The sequence below is a fragment of the Cervus elaphus genome, chromosome 6 (assembly GCF_910594005.1).
Source record: "Cervus elaphus chromosome 6, mCerEla1.1, whole genome shotgun sequence".
In the NCBI taxonomy this organism is placed as follows: domain Eukaryota; kingdom Metazoa; phylum Chordata; class Mammalia; order Artiodactyla; family Cervidae; genus Cervus; species Cervus elaphus.
The window spans coordinates 28923235-28944019 of record NC_057820.1 but is presented as its reverse complement, the minus strand read 5'-3'; the positions used below and the strand labels follow the sequence as shown (position 1 = coordinate 28944019).

The following is a 20785-nucleotide window of genomic DNA, read 5'->3' as shown; positions in this document are numbered from 1 at the left end:
ACAAAAACAAGACCCCTATATATGCTGTCTACAAGAGACCCACCTCAAAACAAGAGACACATACAGGCTAAAAGTGAAGGGCTGGAAAAAAATATTTCACGCAAACGGAGACCAAAAGAAAGCAGGAGTCGCAATACTCATATCAGATAAAATAGACTTTCAAATAAAGGCTGTGAAAAGAGACAAAGAAGGCCACTGCATAATGATCAAAGGATCAATCCAAGAAGAAGATATAACAATTATAAATATATATGCACCCAACATAGGAGCACCGCAATATGTACGGCAAACGCTAACGAGTATGAAAGAGGAAATTAATAGTAACACAATAAGAGTGGGAGACTTTAATACCCCACTCACAACTATGGATAGATCAACTAAACAGAAAATTAACAAGGAAACACAAACCTTAAATGACACAATGGACCAGCTAGACCTAATTGATATCTATAGTACATTTCACCCCAAAACAATCAACTTCACCTTTTTCTTAAGTGCACACGGAACCTTCTCCAGAATAGATCACATCCTGGGCCATAAATCTGGTCTTGGTAAATTGAAATCATTCCAGTCATCTTTTCTGACCACAGTGCAGTAAAATTAGATCTCAATTACAGGAAAAAAATTCTTAAAAACTCAAACATATGGAGGCTAAATAACACTCTTCTGAATAACCAACAAATCATAGAAGAAATACAAAAAGAAATCAAAATATGCATAGAAATGAATGAAAACGAAAACACAACAACCCAAAACCTATGGGACACTGTAAAAGCAGTGCTAAGGGGAAGGTTCACAGCATTACAGGTTTATCTCAAGAAACAAGAAAAAAGTCAAATAAATAACCTAACTCTACACCTAAAGCAACCAGAGAAGGAAGAAATGAAGAACCTCAGGGTTAGTAGAAGGAAAGAAATCTTATAAATTAGGGCAGAAATAAATGCGAAAGAAACTAAAGAAACCATAGCAAAAATCAACAAAGCTAAAAGCTGGTTTTTTGAAAAAATAAACAAAATTGACAAACCATTAGCAAGACTCATTAAGAAACAAAGGGAGAAGAACCAAATTAGAAATGAAAATGGAGAGATCACAAGAGACAACACTGAAATACAAAGGATCATAAGAGACTACTACCAGCAGCTCTATGCCAATAAAATGGACAACTTGGAAGAAATGGACAAATTCTTAGAAAAGTATAACTTTCCAAAACTGAACCAGGAAGAAATAGATCTTAACAGAGCCATCACAAGCAAGGAAATCGAAACTGTAATCAGAAATCTTCCAGCAAACAAAAGCCCAGGACCAGATGGCTTCACAGCTGAATTCTACCAAAAATTTAGAGAAGAGCTAACACCTATCTTACTCAAACTCTTCCAGAAAATTGCAGAAGAAGGTAAACTTCCAAACTCATTCTATGAGGCCACCATCACCCTAATTCCAAAACCAGGCAAAGATGCCACAAAAAAAGAAAACTACAGGCCAATATCACTGATGAACATAGATGCAAAAATCCTTAACAAAATTCTAGCAAACAGAATCCAACAACATATTAAAAAAATCATACACCATGACCTGGTGGGCTTTATCCCAGGAATGCAAGGATTCTTTAATATCCACAAATCAATCAATGTAATACACCACATTAACAAATTGAAAGATAAAAACCATATGATTATCTCAATAGATGCAGAGAAAGCCTTTGACAAAATTCAACACTCATTTATGATTAAAACTCTCCAGAAAGCAGGAATAGAAGGAACATACCTCAACATAATAAAAGCTATGTATGACAAACCCACAGCAAACGTTACTCTCAATGGTGAAAAATTGAAAGCATTTCCCCTGAAATCAGGAACAAGACAAGGGTGCCCACTCTCACGACTACAATTCAACATAGTTTTGGAAGTTTTGGCCACAGCAATCAGAGCAGAAAAAAGTAAAAGGAATCCAGATAGGAAAAGAAGAAGTGAAACTCTCACTGTTTGCAGATGACATGATCCTCTACGTAGAAAACCCTAAAGACTCTACCAGAAAATTACTAGAGCTAATCAACAAATATAGTAAAGTTGCAGGATATAAAATTAACACACAGAAATCCCTTGCATTCCTATATACTAACAATGAGAAAACAGAGAAATTAAGGAAACAATACCATTCATCATTGCAACAGAAAGAATAAAATACTTAGGAGTATATCTACCTAAAGAAACAAAAGACCTATACATAGAAAACTATAAAACACTGATGAAAGAAATCAAAGAGGACACAAACAGATGGAGAAACATACCATGTTCATGGACTGGAAGAATCAATATTGTCAAAATGGCTATACTACCCAAAGCAATCTATGGATTTAATGCAATCCCTATCACGCTTCCAACAGTATTTTTCACAGAACTAGAACAAATAATTTCACAATTTGTATGGAAATACAAAAAAACCTCGAATAGCCAAAGTAATCTTGAGAAAGAAGAATGGAACTGGAGGAATCAACCTGCCTGACTTCAGACTCTACTACAAAGCCACAGTCATCAAGACAGTATGGTACTGGCACAAAGACAGAAATATAGATCAATGGAACAGAATAGAAAGCCCAGAGATAAATCCACGAACTTATGGACACCTTATCTTTGACAAAGGAGGCAAGGATATACAATGGAAAAAAGACAACCTCTTTAACAAGTGGTGCTGGGAAAGCTGGTCAACCACTTGTAAAAGAATGAAACTAGAACACTTTCTAACACCATACACAAAAATAAACTCAAAATGGATTAAAGATGTAAATGTAAGACCAGAAACTATAAAACTCCTAGAGGAGAACATAGGCAAAACACTCTCTGACATAAATCACAGCAGGATCCTCTATGACCCACCTCCCAGAATATTGGAAATAAAAGCAAAACTAAACAAATGGGACCTAATGAAACTTAAAAGCTTTTGCACAACAAAGGAAACTCTAAGCAAGGTGAAAAGACAGCCCTCAGATTGGGAGAAAATAATAGCAAATGAAGCAACTGACAAAGGATTAATCTCAAAAATATACAAGCAACACTTGAAGCTCAATTCCAGAAAAATAAATGACCCAATCAAAAAATGGGCCAAAGAACTAAACAGACATTTCTCCAAAGAAGACATACAGATGGCTAACAAACACATGAAAAAATGCTCAACATCACTCATTATCAGAGAAATGCAAATCAAAACCACAATGAGGTACCATTACACGCCAGTCAGGATGGCTGCTATCCAAAAGTCTACAAGCAATAAATGCTGGAGAGGGTGTGGAGAAAAGAGAACCCTCTTACACTGTTGGTGGGAATGCAAACTAGTACAGCTGCTATGGAGAACAGTGTGGAGATTTCTTAAAAAACTGGAAATAGAACTGCCATATGACCCAGCAATCCCACTTCTGGGCATACACACTGAGGAAACCAGATCTGAAAGAGACACGTGCACCCCAATGTTCATCGCAGCACTGTTTATAATAGCCAGGACATGGAAGCAACCTATATGCCCATCAGCAGATGAATGGATAAGGAAGCTGTGGTACATATACACCATGGAATATTACTCAGCCATTAAAAAGAATTCATTTGAATCAGTTCTAATGAGATGGATGAAACTGGAGCCCATTATGCAGAGTGAAGTAAGCCAGAAAGATAAAGACCAATACAGTATACTAATGCATATATATGGAATTTAGAAAGATGGTAACGATAATCCTATATGCAAAACAGAAAAAGAGACACAGATGTAGAGAATAGAGAACAGACTTTTGTACTCTGTGGGAGAAGGTGAGGGTGGGATGTTGTGAGAGAACAGCATCGAAACACGTATATTATCTAGGGTGAAACAGATCACCAGCCCAGGTTGGATGCATGAGACAAGTGCTCGGGCCTGGTGCACTGGGAAGACCCAGAGGGATCGGGTGGTGAGGGAGGTGGGAGGGGGGATCAGGATGGGGAATACATGTAAATCCATGGCTAATTCATGTCAATGTATGACAAAAACCACTACAATATTGTAAAGTAATTAACCTCCAACTAATAAAAAAAAAATAAAATGAATGTAATGCAATTACCTTTCATTATCTTTTTAGTTTAGACAATTGTTACATATTGGCTTGTTTATTTGTTGAAATTCATTTTTAGGAGTATAAACCCCTAAGGGTCTAAAGAGTGAAATCCTGGGCAAAATCCTCTCTGAAAATTTACATGCATGGGCAAACCAACCAATTTTTATAAAATTATCACCTTGACTTATTTCTAAAGCCAGCTTTAATGACATTTCTTTTGACTTCTCTGTGTGTGTCTATATATATATTCTCTGTGTATATATACATGTATTCTATTATCACAAATATTTTCAATTTTTCATTTTTATGGTCTTCTAAGTCTAAAGAATCAATATATGATCTCCTCAAGAATATTAAACAATGAGAAGATAAATGTAATATGTTTGCTTATGGGGTGCAATATGTATCTTGTTCACAGCTGTTTCTGGGGATGTACTGTAGGAATGAGAAAAAGCTATTTCTTATGCTCTACCTGGAGTTAAATACTTGTGCACAGCAATAAAATCCTATCAGATGGAGCATGCAAAGATCTCTAACATAAGTGTAATCACAATAGCTGCTGTTAAATATTTGGAAATGTCACAAGGATGGAGGCGTTCCAGGTGATTCTGCTTCAGATACTAGAACTAGGATGACAGAAGGTGGGGGTTTGGGAAAGTTGCTTTCATCTTCATCTGAGAAAAGGCATTTATAATAATCAGCACTGACAAAGATGGGCTGTCTTGGGTAACAGCCAATTTTCTGTTATTGGAAATTGGGTTGTGGTATGGTATAAGAGGTGTCTATACAGAGTAGGGGGTTAGTTTAAACATGTTTGTTATTTTGTACTCTGAAGTTTTACATGTGATGAAAGCTGCTTACTGATCAGCAAACCCCTTGGGATCTTTCCTGAATGCCTCACAGATCTCGTCATTTGTTGGCTCCACATAAGTTGGAAATTCTTGTGGCTGGTGCTTCAGGGTAGCCATACAGAGCTTCTTTTCAAGGCCCTCGTGGGTGCAGCACTCAGGAGTTCCAGGGTGCACTGGGAATGGAGAGTTGCTTTCACAGGACTTGTCAGACAATGCTGAAGTCTAGGATGAGAAAGGAAAAACAAGTAAACTCATATACCTACAAGTTTCTAGGCTTGTAGTTCTCCACTTGGTATATAGCATCTTAGCTCTAAATTTGAAAACTCTCATTGGAAACAAAGTTGTCCATGACAAGTTGCATAATTCTAGTTATAGGCAAGTATAGAGTCTTATGTTAAGACTCAGAGTATATTATCTATGGTGAAACAGATCACCAGCCCAGGTGGGATGCGTGAGACAAGTGCTTGGGCCTGGTGCACTGGGAAGACCCAGAGGAATCGGGTGGAGGGAGGTGGGAGGGGGGATCGGGATGGGGAATACATGTAAATCTATGGCTGATTCATATCAATGTATGACAAAACCCACTGGAAAAAAAAAAAAATAAAGGAGAAATTGAAAAAAAAAAAAAAAAAGACTCAGAGTAGGAGTGGACGATGTGTGACTACACCTTTTAGAGGTTGGATACTCTAGTTCAGTGTTTCTCTATGGGGATATTAACATCTCTGAAGATGAGGGAGGTCCTTTTAAAAAACTCCATTGATTCTGATATGATCTTCCGTCTGCATTCTGTTCTAAATACTATGCTGAGAATGTGACCTCTCTCTGCCCTCCCCCCTTCGCTTTGTTACTTGAACAGACTCTTAATCCTTGACTGCCTTGGTCTTCAACATTGATCTGTGTTCTTGAAAACACAGTGGTTCTTGAACCTGCTTTTGCATCATATCACAGATTGTATAAAAATTGGAAATGCCTGGGCTGCATAACACAGAAATTCTGATTCAGTAGGTCAAAGATGAGGCCTGAGGTTCTGTTTTTTTCCCAAAGCCCCAAAGTTTATTCTCCTATGCATCATGGTTGAAGCAGTGCTACAACTTAATTTACTGCCTCAACAATGGTAGACTGATTCATGTGGGCAGACTAAGCCCATGGTAATACCACCAAACAATTGTAGCAACAAACTTTTTTGGGAAGAATTTGATATCTGGAATAATTTGATGTATGGAATAGAAATAGTCATCATGGAAAAAATTATTTGAGGATTTACATGGGAAAAAGACTTTGACATTTTTACACTTACTTTATAAGTTATCTTTTTAGGATAAACCTTCTAAAGATTTTTCCTGTCAATGAGGGAAACCAATGTGATATTAGTTTTGCAAACCAGAAGTAAACAGTGAACCTTTCACCATTTCTTTGCCTGGCAACTTCCCTATTTTTCCTTTATTACTTTCTTCCAAATAAGAAAAGTTTACAAAGAAAGTAACATATTTATAGAAAAAAAATTGCTTTGAACAATAGGAGAAGGAAGATGTAATCCAAAAAACATCAATGCCATTTCTGTTCTTATGATCTGTCTCTAACAATCTTGGAGACCATCTCTGGTCAAGGGATGGGTTAGCAAATATATAAAATAAAATGGAAATAAAAATGTGTTCTGTTTTGATTATAATTGGTAGCTTGCTTGTTTATTTTGACAGTGCAGAAGGTAGGGTTGAAATGATGTGCTTTTGTGGTTTATGGGAGAAAATACTTAGATAGTAGATAAGGGCCAGATAAAGCAATTAATGGGTAAGAGTCACTGTGTAGAGTATATTCTAATCAGATCTTTGGAACATTGTTTCTGTTGGTTGACTGCTGCAGTTTTGAACAGGGAGATATTTGCCTGTAGGGCATTTATCAAGATGCAGTTAAATGCCATTTTTATTTGGCCTGATTGACAGTATCAGTAAATTGCTAGAAACGCATGTAGTCTTACCTCTTTTAGCTACTGTCTATATTTTGAAACTCATTTTGAAACATATATTTTGAAACTCATTTGGAAATATATATATTTGAAACTCATTTCAGTGTTTTAAATTTCTGCAGATATACTCTAATGGAGAAAATGCAGAATTTAGTGTGTGTGTATATATAGGGCAATTTTTGAACCCTGAAATAGTTTGAAACCAATGCTAAGTTTTTCCAGGGCAGTTGGTACCAGTCTTGGCATGATACAGGTATGCATATTGGTAGGCTTCTAAGATATACAGAATAATAGAATTATTTCAGGAGGTTCATGAATTAATGTACATCCCAGTTTTCTCATTTGAACCTTGTAGGACCAATGGACAAAATTGGTTCACTATACTAGAATAAATTTGAGTTCTGGGATAATAGGCTTCATATTTCCCCTAAACTTGGAGTAGCTGGGTTGATGTCTAAGATTTCCCCCAAGATATGATGTAAAGGGCTATTTCGACTCTGTTCTATGGGCCACAACAGATGAGGCCAACCACATATCCCTACCCTGTTGTCATAGCAGTCAGGATCAGCCCCTTCAGCACAGCAGGTCACTGTTAAAGAGACAACTTCATTCACAAGATGGCTGATCTGTTCAAAGGTGCCACTGGGAAATTTTCTGCTGTATAGGACCATTGACCTGAGGAGAAAAATGAACATACTCAGAATTTTTAAAAGTCTTCATGTTTGTGCATATTTTAATATGAAGTCTCTTCCATTGTTTTTTTTAGTGGAATTTTGCACACATATTCTTGACTAATAAAAATAGGACATTGACTTTAAAAATAGGTTCACTTAGAACAAAATCTCATCTTGTAAAGCAGTAGAAGATGGACTTGAGGGGTTCCATCAAAGCAGCCTCATGTTCTTTCCTCTCTCAAGCTTCTCTGAATGAACCTGTTCTTGCCCTTGTCATGTTGTTGGCCCTAGTCCTAGCATATACTGCTGCCTTTTAATTCACCTTAGAAAACTATGCTTGCTTATTCTCTCAACTCATTGGTAAACTTTTAACAAATTCTCAGACCATGGTAGTGGTAGTCCAGCTTGAATCTTTGGATGGCCTCCACATGCCTAACATCTCTGCCCACTTTGACCCTGGGACTCTATCCTCTTCATCTCAGTGGAGCTCAGTTTAGCCCCTGAAGCTGAGTTGAAGTTACCTCACATTGAGCTTCGTTCAAGGTCAGGTAACCAAGAAGAGTGAATGAATACATCATACTTACAAAGATGTGAAGTCATCTTTTCCCAGGCTGGCAAGTTCCTTGCAGACTTTATCTTTCTCATAATCTCGACCTGACAATCAGAAATAGAAAAGTTGAATCTTTCCCCTTTAAATGAATGCTCCATTAAATGTGTATATACAAAGGGACATGATTCATTGATACAAAACTAGCATTTTCTTAATATCTTTGTGCGGTTTCATTTTGGTCATGCCTTTCTGTTTCTCACAATGGATCAGAATTTGATGGCATACTATTTGATGGCATTCTATAAACTTTAATGAAAATTAAGTTAAGAAAAAGAATGAAATAATACTGAAAGTAGGTGAATCAAAATGTATATGCCAACTAGTAAATTGGAAGTGTTTTTTTTGTTGTCAGGTCACTCAGTCATGTCTGACTCTTTGTGACCCCATGAACCGCAGCACGCCAGGCCTCCCTATCCTTCACCATCTCCTGGAGCTTGCTCAAACCCACGTCCATTGAGTCGATGATGCCATTCAACCATCTCATCCTCTGTCGTCCCCTTCTCCTCTCACCTTCAATCTTTTCCAGCATCAGGATCTTTTCTAATGAGGCAGATCTTCACATCAGGTAGCTAAAGTATTAAGCTGCAGCTTCAACATCAGTCCTTCCAATGAATATTCAGGGTTGATTTCTTTTAGGATGGACTGGTTGGATCTCCTTGCAGTCCAAGGGACGCTCAAGAGCCTTTTCCAACACCACAGTTCAAAAGCATCAATTCTTCGGCATTCAGCCTTCTTTATGATAATGTTAAAAGAAAGCTTTTTATCCCTCCCTCTTTTCTTTGCTTCAGATTCATCCAAGGGCTCAATGAACCAAGAAGTAAATAAATGGAGGGCATGTCTACATTCCAAAGTGAAGCACTAGGCACAGTCATGCAGGCCTTTCAAGGCAGGGTGTGAGGCCTGGTGTTGCCACTCTTGCTTCATTCACACCTCCAGACTCTAACAGAAGGCTGGGTAAGCTGAGGGAAAAATTGGAAATTAGGCAAAATAAGGTTTGGGGAAAGTTGTCAGTCCATGTGATGGGTATGAGAGAGTGGTAAGAGAGTGCTTCTCCTCACTTCAAGCATCGTAAGAAGGGCTTCAAAGAACACGTTCAAACTTGATAGGTGATCCTTGGAAGATGCGGTGGCATGGTCAGGTATCTGATTCAGCCTCGAGAAATCTGTACATTTAGAAGGGCTGGTTAAGTGCCTGGTGCAATAAAGGTTAGGCTGTGAGAGGGAGACTCTGCTGTGACCTGTGTACCTGATGCTGATTGGGCAGGAGAGCAAAACTGGCCTGGAATCATCCTACCTCACTTTTTGTTTTTGTTTTTTTTTGAAGTAGGGAGACGTTTATCTAGAAAGCAATAGGCTACCAACAAACAGTAGGATGCCTTTGTGCGGATGCAGACAATTTGAAAATCAAAGGGCCAGAGGGAGCTCTTAAGTTGCCAGATGATGTGAGTGATCACCAGGGATGATGGGGAAAGAGATCTCCGAAGAACCCACAAAAAGAAAGTGTTCACTCTGAACATCTGTAACCAGAGAAAGGAACGCTACCTCACCAAGCTGCCCACTGAATGGGATCTGCTGCTGCTTACCTTTCCTGCTGGCTTCTTTTTCCCTCGTGTTAACCCTGGAGGAACTAAAAGCAGCCTAGAGAGTAGGACGAAGAAGAAGAGAACAGGCAGTGGAGTGTATATGATTCCCTTTGCCACTAAAGGCAGCAAGACTGATATACAAATGACCTGGGGGAGTCAAACTTCCCACTATAATGAATTTACAATTTTTAAAAAATTTACTTTTAATTGAAGGATAAGTGCTTTACAATATTGGTTTGGTTTCTGCCATATATCAACATGAATTAGCCATAGGTATACATAGTTCCCCTCCCTCTTAAACCTCCCTCTAACCTTCCACCCTTTTTCCCACCCCTTGACAGATGAATGGATAAAGCTGTGCTACATGCATGCAATGGAATACTGCTGCTGCTGCTAAGTCACTTCAGTTGTGTCTGACTCTGTGCGACCCCATAGACGTCAGAATACTACTCAGCCATAAAAAAGAACACATTTGAATTTATAAATTTTTGATGATTAAACTAACCAGAGATTACCATGACTATTATGAGGTCGTTATTTTGAGGTTCAAAAGGAACATAAGACCTTATTTGTGTAATCAGAAAAATAAAAACCCTACTTTTAAGTCCCTCCAAGTGGTTGGAAAGAGCTAGTTCCCACTAGCTGGGAATGAGTACTTTGTTGTGGTTGGGGATGTGGATGTGGTGGTTGGGAATGAATACTTTGTTGATGGTGAGACCCATGTTTTCAACATACCTATTACATATACAGTGGAAGAACACAGGGAAGGCAGTCAATGTTCATCCCTGATTCATCATTCATTCAAGTAAGTCTAGGATATTTCCCAATATTTTGATGCTATATTTTAAAAATAAGTATATAAATGGCCCAGTTCCTATTCTAAATTGTTTTGATGTTTAATAACTCATCCTCTTGGATTTAAATATTGGGAAATCCATCTTGGGTGATATGATGGCAACTACTGGTATGCCTTTTACCACCTACATGTCCTTGCCTCAACTCCACAGAAGAATAAATATACATAGCACAGGGTAGAAATTCTTCTTATTTTTAAATTGGAATATAGTTAATTTACAATGATGTGTTAGCTTCAGGTGTACAGCAAAGTGAATCAGTTATACATACATTTATTCTTTTTTATTTTTATTTTTTATTTATTCTTTTTTAGATCATTTTCCCATATAGGCCATTATAGAGTATTGAGTTCTCTGTGCTATACAGTTCTCATTAGTTGCATATTTTATATCATATATTGCTTACATGTAGAAATTCTCGTTTTATGATTTGGAGTGGAGGTGGTTGTGGTTGGATACTGACTGAATAAGATTGTTTTTTTCCCTTTTAAAAAGATTCTCTTTAGGATTTGTTTGAATTAATGGTGAAAATGCCTGACTTTGGTGAAAACTGCTCATAGAGGAAGCTTTTGCACCCTAAGTCTTTCAGGTGAACTGTTTAACGTGTATATCCAAGGTGAAAAGTCAGAATTGAGGGGCAAAAGCTTTCTTAAGTGTCATTTTGTAATAATGGATTAACTCATCAAAATCACAAAGAAAGTGATTACATAATCAAATATAACATTATCTTGGAAACTAGGACAAAACACTAGGATTGACAATAGCTTTTTATACTCTATTGACTATCTGATAAACCTTCATATCTAGTACATTTCCTGTAATTTATTAACTTATTTACAAGGTTGGATATTGTCAGTTTCAAAAGGTCAAAATAAAGCAGGAATTTTGTTAATCATTAATGGTATCTGGTGGGACTGAAGATTAGGACGCAGAGGGAAAGATTTTAGGATACAGCTGTCCTCCTATAAGGACAGAAGAGGCAGTATGGGGATGTCAGCAACGTTTGTTATTCCTGGGTAGAGCGGAGAGAAATGGCTGACAGGTTTTGGTTCAATGTGAGAGAATTTTATAGCTGTGGCTAATTAGTAACTGAAATGATGAACAGCTTTTTGAAGCGAGTTTGTTTTTTCCTAGAAATATTCAAATGGAGTTTAAATAGCAGTGTATTGGGGGCTTCCCCGATAATTTAGTGGGTACATAATTGGCCTGCAATGCAGGAAACACAGGAGACACGGGTACAGTCCCTGGGTTGGGAAGATTCCCCTGGAGGAGGAAATGGCAATCCACTGCAGTATTCTTGCCTGAAAAATCCCATGGATAGAGGAGGCAGGTGGGCTATAGTCCATGGGGTCACCAAGAGTCGGACACAAACGAGTGACTAAGTATGTGTGCATGCATACATTATAGAGTCCTGGATTTAGCACACAGTCGTATCCTCATGATCTTCCAGGTCACTTCTAAAAGTTGCAAAATCACCCCTTTTTGAAGTAGTAAGAAATTATATACAATCTTTTTTCCAAGCTTATTGTTTCAAGCCACACACAAAAATAGCTGGAATAAGGACTCATTTATCCTCAATGCAAAGGGCTAACTTTGTTTAATAAACTCTCCGTATAAAATTTCAGAGGTCACTTTTGTTTTAATGTGACCGCTCAATAAGATGCAAAATGAGGGCCTGCATTAAGTGGGGACACCTCTGAGCAGTTAAGGATCTATTTTGTTTCTAGCTTTCCAGATTTCTCACTTCACTCAGGAAGTAGAGCCTCTCAGTGTGTTGGGAATGTGAGCTCATGTGAATGTGGTACAAGTAGACGGCACTACAGATTATCTCTTGTTTAAACAGCTTTAATTAAATCAACTGTCGTCTGTACAGACAGCACATTGGAATTCCTGGGTATTTTTAGTTAGAATGCTAACTATTATTAGTAAGAATGACAGAAAACTGAGAAGCTAGATCAACTACACAAGACTTAAAATGATTTTGGAGCCATGTTTGCTTGGAATATTCAGCCTTAGGCAAGACAGAAGAAAGGGGAAAAGCCCAAAAGAGGCACTGAAGAAATTTAGAATTGAAATATAAGATAAAACTGCTCTTACAAAAGTTACCCGTAGAGGAAGCTGTTACACCGTGTATCTTTTAGGTGGATTACTTTAAATATTTCTGACCAAAAAAAAAAAATTCATTTATTCAAAGAGAAGATCTGGAGCTTAACTGGCTAAGTGAGTAGGCTAATCACTTTTTCATTTTCTAAAAAGTAGCAAATGCTGAAGTTAATTTGAAATGTGATTTATTATAAATTGATTCCTTATTCCATGGAATACTGCATAATGTTTTCACACCAGTTGAGCTCACTTTGATTCATATGATTAAGCCCTATATCAAATGAATTTCAAATGTCATACTCTGTTCTTTCATGTGTCACGTGGCTAGGAAGAGGACAGTCTGGACTTTGATGCAGCTCTGGTAAATATTGGCATAATCCTGGTGACACTGGAAAATCATTTTCACATCCCGAGTCCTCAGCACTCAATGTTTACAAATGTCCTCAACAGAGTTGCTTTTTGCAGTAGCACGCCCCTTTTCTATCTGTATTGTGAAACATTCTGGTAACTTCTGCCTCATTCTGGGATTCTGAAAACATTTGGTTTACTTTTGGGAAATCTTTACTGCTTCATGCATCTTTCACCTTTCTCAACACAGCTGACAATACGTGTTCATACATATAACAGACATGTCTTGAAGACTTACTCTGTGGCAGGCATTGGGTTCAGTACTGAATATACAATAAAGAGCATAATGGACATGACCTTGTCCTTGTGGAACTTTTACTCTAGTGGGGGTAGACAAGATGATACTCACTCTGGTGATACAAACTTTAGGATTATTCTGAATGCTTTAACTATTGTTATAATCTTTCTCTAAAACCATATTGATCCTCTAGAAAAGCTGTATAGCGGGAGCTGTGGTTAAAGCCTAAATAACACTGAATTGAATTAAAAAAAAAAAAAAAACAACAACAAGCAGGATGCTAGGAACTGTCTTAAGTTGCTATTTTCTTGTTATGTTCTGGAGAATCATGGGCTTTCAGAACTGTTGGGCTTTTACATTTTTGCAGTTTTGTTCCTTTGACATTTTTATTTCCATTCTGCACTGACAGACTCATCTATGTCAGAAAAGGTCAATATACTCATGCTTTTATTTTATTTCTTTAGACTTAAAGAATATGGTTTGTACTATTCATTTGGACGAGTTGGGCTAGATATTCAGAGTAGTGGTTTTAGTTGAGAAATTAAACATTGTTGGAAGTTGCCCTGATTATTGAAACTAAAAAAAAAAAATCACAAAAATACTTAGATGTCACAAGAAACACTGTCAATGAAGAAGTGGTAATCAAATTAGTACTTTTCATTTTTTTTTTTTCAGTTTTCTTGGGGGGGTTCATTTCCATTGATATTTTAAATCATTATTACCTAAACTATTGATTTGGTTTCATACTGATGTTTGCAGGCAAGTATGTGGTTTTGAGTTTAAGTCAATGGGCTGAAATTCAGTTCTTTTTAATATTGAACCTAGAGTTCTGCCTGACTTCTATAGACTAATCTAAAAGAAATTAACTGTACCTCTTAGGATGCCATCAGTGGAACATTTCAGATGTTGAAAATTCACAAACAGTAGAAGATAGCAGAGCAATGGGTCAGTTGCCCAGATACTACAATTGCAGTAGAGGATAGCCTCATAGACTCACTCAAATGTGATGTCTTTGGGTTCAACATGGGTGGTAGCCCAGATAGATGCTACACTCACCAAAGTCCCAAAGGAGGCATTCTTCCTCCATGCGTCTTGTTTCACCTCTCCTTCACTGCCCAAATTGAGCACCTTGTCGTCTACAAATGCTTTTGCAGAGGTGAAGATAAGGGAGCAAGTTTCCTTCTTCCACCTTTGGCATGTGTGAGAGTGTTGTCTTTGGTATCCTGACTTGGAAACTTAGAATGCATTACAGGTCTCGGTTTTTAAAACAGCGTAAGAATAAATAACATGATAAAGCACCACATAAGAAATTTGAAAGCCACCAATAGTTAAGGAACTGAAGTCTGATGGAAGAGATAAGAATAAGACCACAGCACCAATAGCAGCAATGGTGATCATCGCCATAGAAGACTTGAACTCCTAGAATGGAAGGGAGCCTTTAGAAAGACTTGTGGAAGGAGCTATCAATTGAAGTGGACCACAAATGATGGGCAGGATGTTAACAGGGATAAATGAACTGGGGGAGGAATTTTGAGTAGAGAGAACAACATGAAAAAAATATCTAAAGTTAGAAAATCAGTCATAGCTAGAGAACGAGTAATCCAATAAAACTGAAGTGAGGAACTTAAATACTAGAAAAAGTGGTCACCAAAGTTTTACTTGTTTTTTTTTTTTTTTTTTTAAGATAATGGGTATCTATTGAAATGCATTCATGTAGAGGCATGAACTCAGAGTTGTATTCAAGGAAGAGTAATCTTAGGATCTAAGTGAAATAATACCTTGTTATTAAGGCTGTTCTATGAAATACGTTAATCTATGTAAAACTATATAGCATATCTCCTGCCTAATGTGGACTGTAAGGGGATCAAACCAGTCAATCCTAAAGGAAATCAACCCTGAATGTTCATTGGAAGGACTGATGCTGAAGCTACAATACTTTGGCCACCTAATGCGAAGAGCCAACTCATTGGAAAAGATCCTGATGCTGGGAAAGATTGAAGGCAGGAGGAAAAGGGGGCAACAGAGGATGAGATAGTTGGATGGCATCACCGACTCAATGAACATGAATTAGAACAAACTCCAGGAGATAATGAAGGACAACGGAAGCCTGGCATGCTGCAGTCCATGGGTCGCAAAGAGTCGGATGTAACTGAGCAACTGAACAACAACAAAATGTGGTTAAAACTCAATGAATGTTAGCAGTTCTTCTCAAGGTAAAAATCCACTGACAGTACATAGTACAAGATGCAATTTTTATGCCTTGTGATAAGGATCCCATATAACTTGCTGCAGTCCTTCTCTCCGGTGGCAGGCTAAATTACTTTCTGGTCCAAGGAAAATGGTAGAAAAGGTAAAAACCAAACTCCTAGGAATCAGGGAATTGAGTTAACATGTACCCCAGTTACCTCCTGGCCAACTCCCCCTGGATCTGGTCAATAAAACTGTAATCTATCAAAAGTGAAACGCTTTCACTCATTGACTCTTTTCCTTTGGGAAGTCCCAGCCTGTCACAGGGCCCGGAAACCTACAGTATTATATTTCTATTGCTATAGTAATAAATTACCACATAATAGGGTTTCCCTGGTGGCTCAGACGGTAAAGCGTCTGCCTACAATGCTGGAGACCCGGGTTTGATCCCTGGGTCGGGAAGATCCTCTGGAGAAGGAAATGGCAACCCACTCCAGTACTCTTGCCTGGAAAATCCCATGGATGGAGGAGCATGGTAAGCTATAGTCCATGGGGTCGCAGAGAGTCAGACACAACTGAGCGACTTCACTCACTCTTCACTCACTCACCACACACTTACTGCCTAATATTTCTGTTGGGTAGTCTGACACAGATCTCACGGGCTAAAATCAAGGTGTCAGCAGGGCTCTGTTCTTCTGGAGGCTCTAGTTCAGTTCAGTTGCTCAGTTGTATCTGACTCTTTGTGACCCCATGGACTGCAGCATGCCAGGCTTCCCTGTCCAACACCAACTCCCAGAGCTTGGTCAAACTCATGTCCATTGAGTCGGTAATGCCATCCAACCATCTCATCCTCTGTTGTCCCCTTCTGCTCCTTCAATCCTTCCCAGAATCAGGGTCTTTTCCAATGAGTCAGTTCTTCACATCCATTCTTTGGTGGCCAAAATATTGTAGTTTCAGCATCAGTCCTTCCAATGAATATTCAGGACTGATTTCCTTTAGGATGGACTGGTTGGATCTCCTTGCAGTCCAAGGGACTCTCAAGAGTCTTCTCCAACACCACAGTTCAAAAGCATCAATTCTTTGGTGCTCAGCTTTCTTTATAGTCCAATTCTCACATCCATACATGACTACTGAAAAAACCATCTTTGACTAGGTGGACCTTTGTTAGCAAAGTAATGTCTCTGCTTTTTAATATGCTGTCTATGTTGGTCATAAATTTTCTTCCAAGGAGCAAGCGTCTTTTAATTTAATGTCTGCAGTCACCATCTGCAAGTGATTTTGGAGCCCCCCAAAATAAAGTCTCTCACTGTTTTCATTGTTTCCCTATCTATTTGCCATGAAGTGATGGGACTGGATGCCATGATCTTAGTTTTCTGAATGTTGAGTTATAACCCAACTTTTTCCCTCTCCTCTTTCACTTCCATCAAGAGGCTCTTTAGTTCTTCTTCACTTTCTGCCATAAGGGTGGTGTCATCTGCATATCTGAGGTTATTGATATTTCTCCTGGCAATCTTGATTCCAGCTTGTGTTTCATCCAGCCCAGCATTTTGCATAATGTACTCTGCATATAAGTTAAATAAGCAGTGTGACAATATACAGACTTGACATATTCCTTTCCCAGTTTGGAACCAGTCTGTTGTTCGATGTCCAGTTCAAACTGTCACTTCTTGACCTGCATACAGATTTCCCAGGAGGCAGGTCAGATGGCCTGGTATTCCTACTGCTTTAAGAATTCTCTTTGCTTTGGAGGCTCTAGGGGAGAATCCATTTCCTTGCCTGCTCCAGCCTCTAGACACCTATGCTTCTGGACTCAAGAGCCCCTTCCTCCATTTTCAAAACTGGCAACTTTGTACCTCTCTGTGCCTTTTTTCCTTAGCACTATCTTCCTCTGACTGATTCTCTTGTTTCTCTCTTGTGATTGCATTGGCCCCACTCAGATAATACTTTCTGTCTTTTTTTATTTTAAGAAGAGCTGATTGGCAACCTTTATTCTACCTGCAACCTTAATTCCCCTTTGTGATGTAAGCTAGCATATTTGCAGGTTCCAGGCATACTGATGTTGACATTTTTGGAGGACGCTCTATCTGCCTACCATACATGTTAATATTTAAACCTGAGATTTTACCTGCCATCAAGTGACTCCAAACAGAGACCAGAATTGGTGTGGATTTGTATAAGACAGTCTGATTCCTAGAATCCCTCTAGCCAGCTATGCATGTTCACCCCTATATTTCATTGTTGTTTTTCAGTCGCTAAGTTGTCTCCAATTCTTTGTGACCCCAGGGACTCTGACACTCCAGGCTCCTCTGTCCTCAACTATCTCCTGGAGTTTGCTCAAATTTATGTCCATTCCATCAGTATCATTTCAGTAGCCTCTCAATAGTGATTCTACTTTGCATATAATTCAGTTTTGAATTCTACTTACCACATTATGTCAAATTTTGCTTTGTTTTTTAGTTTGGATTGTTTGGGGAAGTAATGGGAGGTAGGGTTTTGGTTAGGGAAGCCACTACAATAGCTGGGTAAAGGGGAGCAAGAACCTGTACAAGGAGAATATAAGGAAATGGAACTGTAGTTGTAAAGAACCTGCCTGCCAATACAGGAGACATAAGAGGTGCAGGTTTGGGCCCTGGGTCAGGAGGATCCCCTGGAGGAGGGCATGGCAACCCACTCCAGTATTCTTGCCTGGAGAAGCCCATGGATAGAGTAACCTGGTGGGCTACAGTCCATAGAGTCACAAAGAGTTGGACATGACTGGGAAGCAACTTAGCATGCAGATAAAAGAGGGAGTGTTCCCAGGTGTTGAGAACTAGATCTATGCAGACAAAAGGGAACACTGAGGAGGCTCTGTGCAAGGCTGATGTATTTCAGGGCTAAAATTTATAGAATATGAAAGTGACTGAATATAGATTAACAAATGGATACAATAAAATCCAACAATGCTCTGCAAGACTGAATGTAGATGGCTTAGAGGTGATAGTGCCCTAAAAATAGGGAAGTTTAGAAGGCAGAGCCGGTTTCATGGAATAGGGATGAACTGAGGTTTGGATCAGTTGTGGATGACCTTGGTGGACAGAATGAATTTCACTTACTTCCCCCTAAATCAGTGTTAATGACTGGTTCTCTCTTATACCTGTCCTCAGATTAGTTAAAGACTGTTTCAGCTACATGTCTCATGAGAGGCAGTGAAGCAATGATTGTGAGCATTGCCTTTGTAAAACCACTGAATTGATGTAAAATTCTGATTTCACCAATTACTAGCTCAGTTACTTTGGATAAGTTACTTACCCCCTCTTTTCCTCAATTTCTCCATTTATAAAATGGGTATAATAGTACTGAGCTCATCATGGTGTAAGGATGAAGCAAATGTATCTAAAAGATTTAAGCTGACACATTGTAAATTATTAGCTATTTTATTCAGTGCATAAAATCTAGTGTCAGTGCTTTATAATGAAAATAACAAAAGACTTAAAATTTACTCCTTCCAGGGTATCTGTAATGTGTCCTAGTTGACATTTCTTGTTGTTGCTGTTTAGTCTCTAAATCATGTCTGATTCTTTCACTATCCCATGGACTGCAGCCCGCAGGCTCCTTTGTCCATAGAATTCTCCAGGCAAGAATACTAGATTGGGTTGCCATTTCCTTCTCCAGGGGATCTTCCTGGCCCGAGGATTAAGCCTACATATCCTGCATTGGCAGGTGGATTCTTTACCACTGAGCCACCAGGAAAGCCCCTTAATTTTCCTTAAATACTCAAAGCTGTCTTATGAAGTAGGAACTCTAATAACCTTAATTTTGTGATTTTACACCCAAAAAAGTCTACTAAATGTACTGTATGGCAAGTAGTGTTCTAAAATGAGAATTCCAGCCGGGAACAAAAAGTCCTTGATTTCATGGAGTTTTACATCCTACATCTTACTTTCATTACAAAAAAACAAATGAACAGCTGGTGATAAGATGATGAGTGCTAAAAACGAAAGGAAACTGAGACTGAGATGGGGTAAGGGGATAGAGAAAAATGTAGTGGGTGCTCTTGGTAGGTAGGCTGGTCAGGGAAGCCTTCTCTATATGTGAACTTGGAGCAGACAGGGGCGGATCCATGCGAAGTGACTACAGATACTAGAGGGAGGCCACGCAGTTCCTTTTTAATGATTTCAACTTCTTCCTATAGAGATCAACCTTGTGACCTTTTAAAGTGTGTGTACACACCCCCATAGCCCACCTGTGATGGTGAGTTCATACCTGGCATTTCACTTGACAACAATGAAGCATAACTTTGGTATTGATGTCCAAGGAGGTTGACATTGCTCTTGATGATCGAGTTTAGATACTTCTCTGACTTCAGTTCTTCCTCCTTTCCCTTATCATCTAAGCCTTTTTAAGCTTTTACTTGGGCTGCTTTGTGAACTTAGATCAGGTCCTATTTGTTCCTAGTCTAGGACATTTGCACCTGGCTTCCTTCTGCTTGAAACATACTTCTGGATATTTACATAGCTGTCTTCTTTTCATCATGTAGATCTCAAATCCCGTGTCACCTCCTCAGTCACCATTATGTTTGCTTTGCAGAGATAAAATATAGACATATCTGGGAAATTAGAATATCTACTTGCTCTAAATTGCTTCTCTTTAGCATTCTGTATAGCTAAGTTCCTGAATCAAACTTAGGACAGATTTGTTTTTCACAAGTGGTGGTCAATTTGTAGAAAAGAGAAACAGAATGATTCGGTGGTTGATAGGAAGACTGGGTTAAACCATATTGTCTTAGGACTGTTACAGGTAACTGGGAGAAAGGAAAATACAGCTTACCCAGCAACCCGAGGGAAATTTACTTTGTTCTTGCTGTTTGATATCATGTTTAATTAAATTATGATGAGAATGAAATGTTTAAAGCAAAAGGAAAATGTTCTTGCCGACATCTCCTATAAACAGCAGTGGTTTGTTTCTTGTAGCATTATTTCTGTGGTGATTGTGAGGCTGTGTCAGTAGCCTTCTTGCTTGTTTCTTGGAAGGGGGAAAGATACAATTTGGATTAGTGCTTTATCCAGTTTTGAATACAGAAGCCAAGTGGAGGCAACTGGTGGACATAATTTTCTTGTCACTCACAGGGTAGCTAAAGTGCATATTATATCATTTAGATTTAGCATATTCGGTAAGCCCTTCTCTCACAAGATGTATACAAGGGCTTATGAGCTGAATCCCCAATGCCATTTGATATTCGAGGATGGGCCTGACTGGAGCTA

The 20785-nt window shown here is 38.6% G+C and overlaps 1 protein-coding gene across 2 annotated transcripts in view; it reads right to left on the bottom strand.

The window, feature by feature from the left end:
- GC (GC vitamin D binding protein) overlaps positions 1-20785 on the bottom strand; it is a 48549-nt gene that overhangs the window by 25732 nt on the left and 2032 nt on the right. For both annotated transcript variants that reach the window (XM_043906519.1, XM_043906518.1), the window contains exons 2-4: positions 8148-8217; positions 7432-7564; positions 4937-5148 (exon numbers count right to left, since the gene is read on the bottom strand). In XM_043906519.1, coding sequence (XP_043762454.1) covers positions 4937-5148; positions 7432-7564; positions 8148-8217 — 415 coding nt within the window. The remainder of the gene's footprint in view (positions 1-4936; positions 5149-7431; positions 7565-8147; positions 8218-20785) is intronic.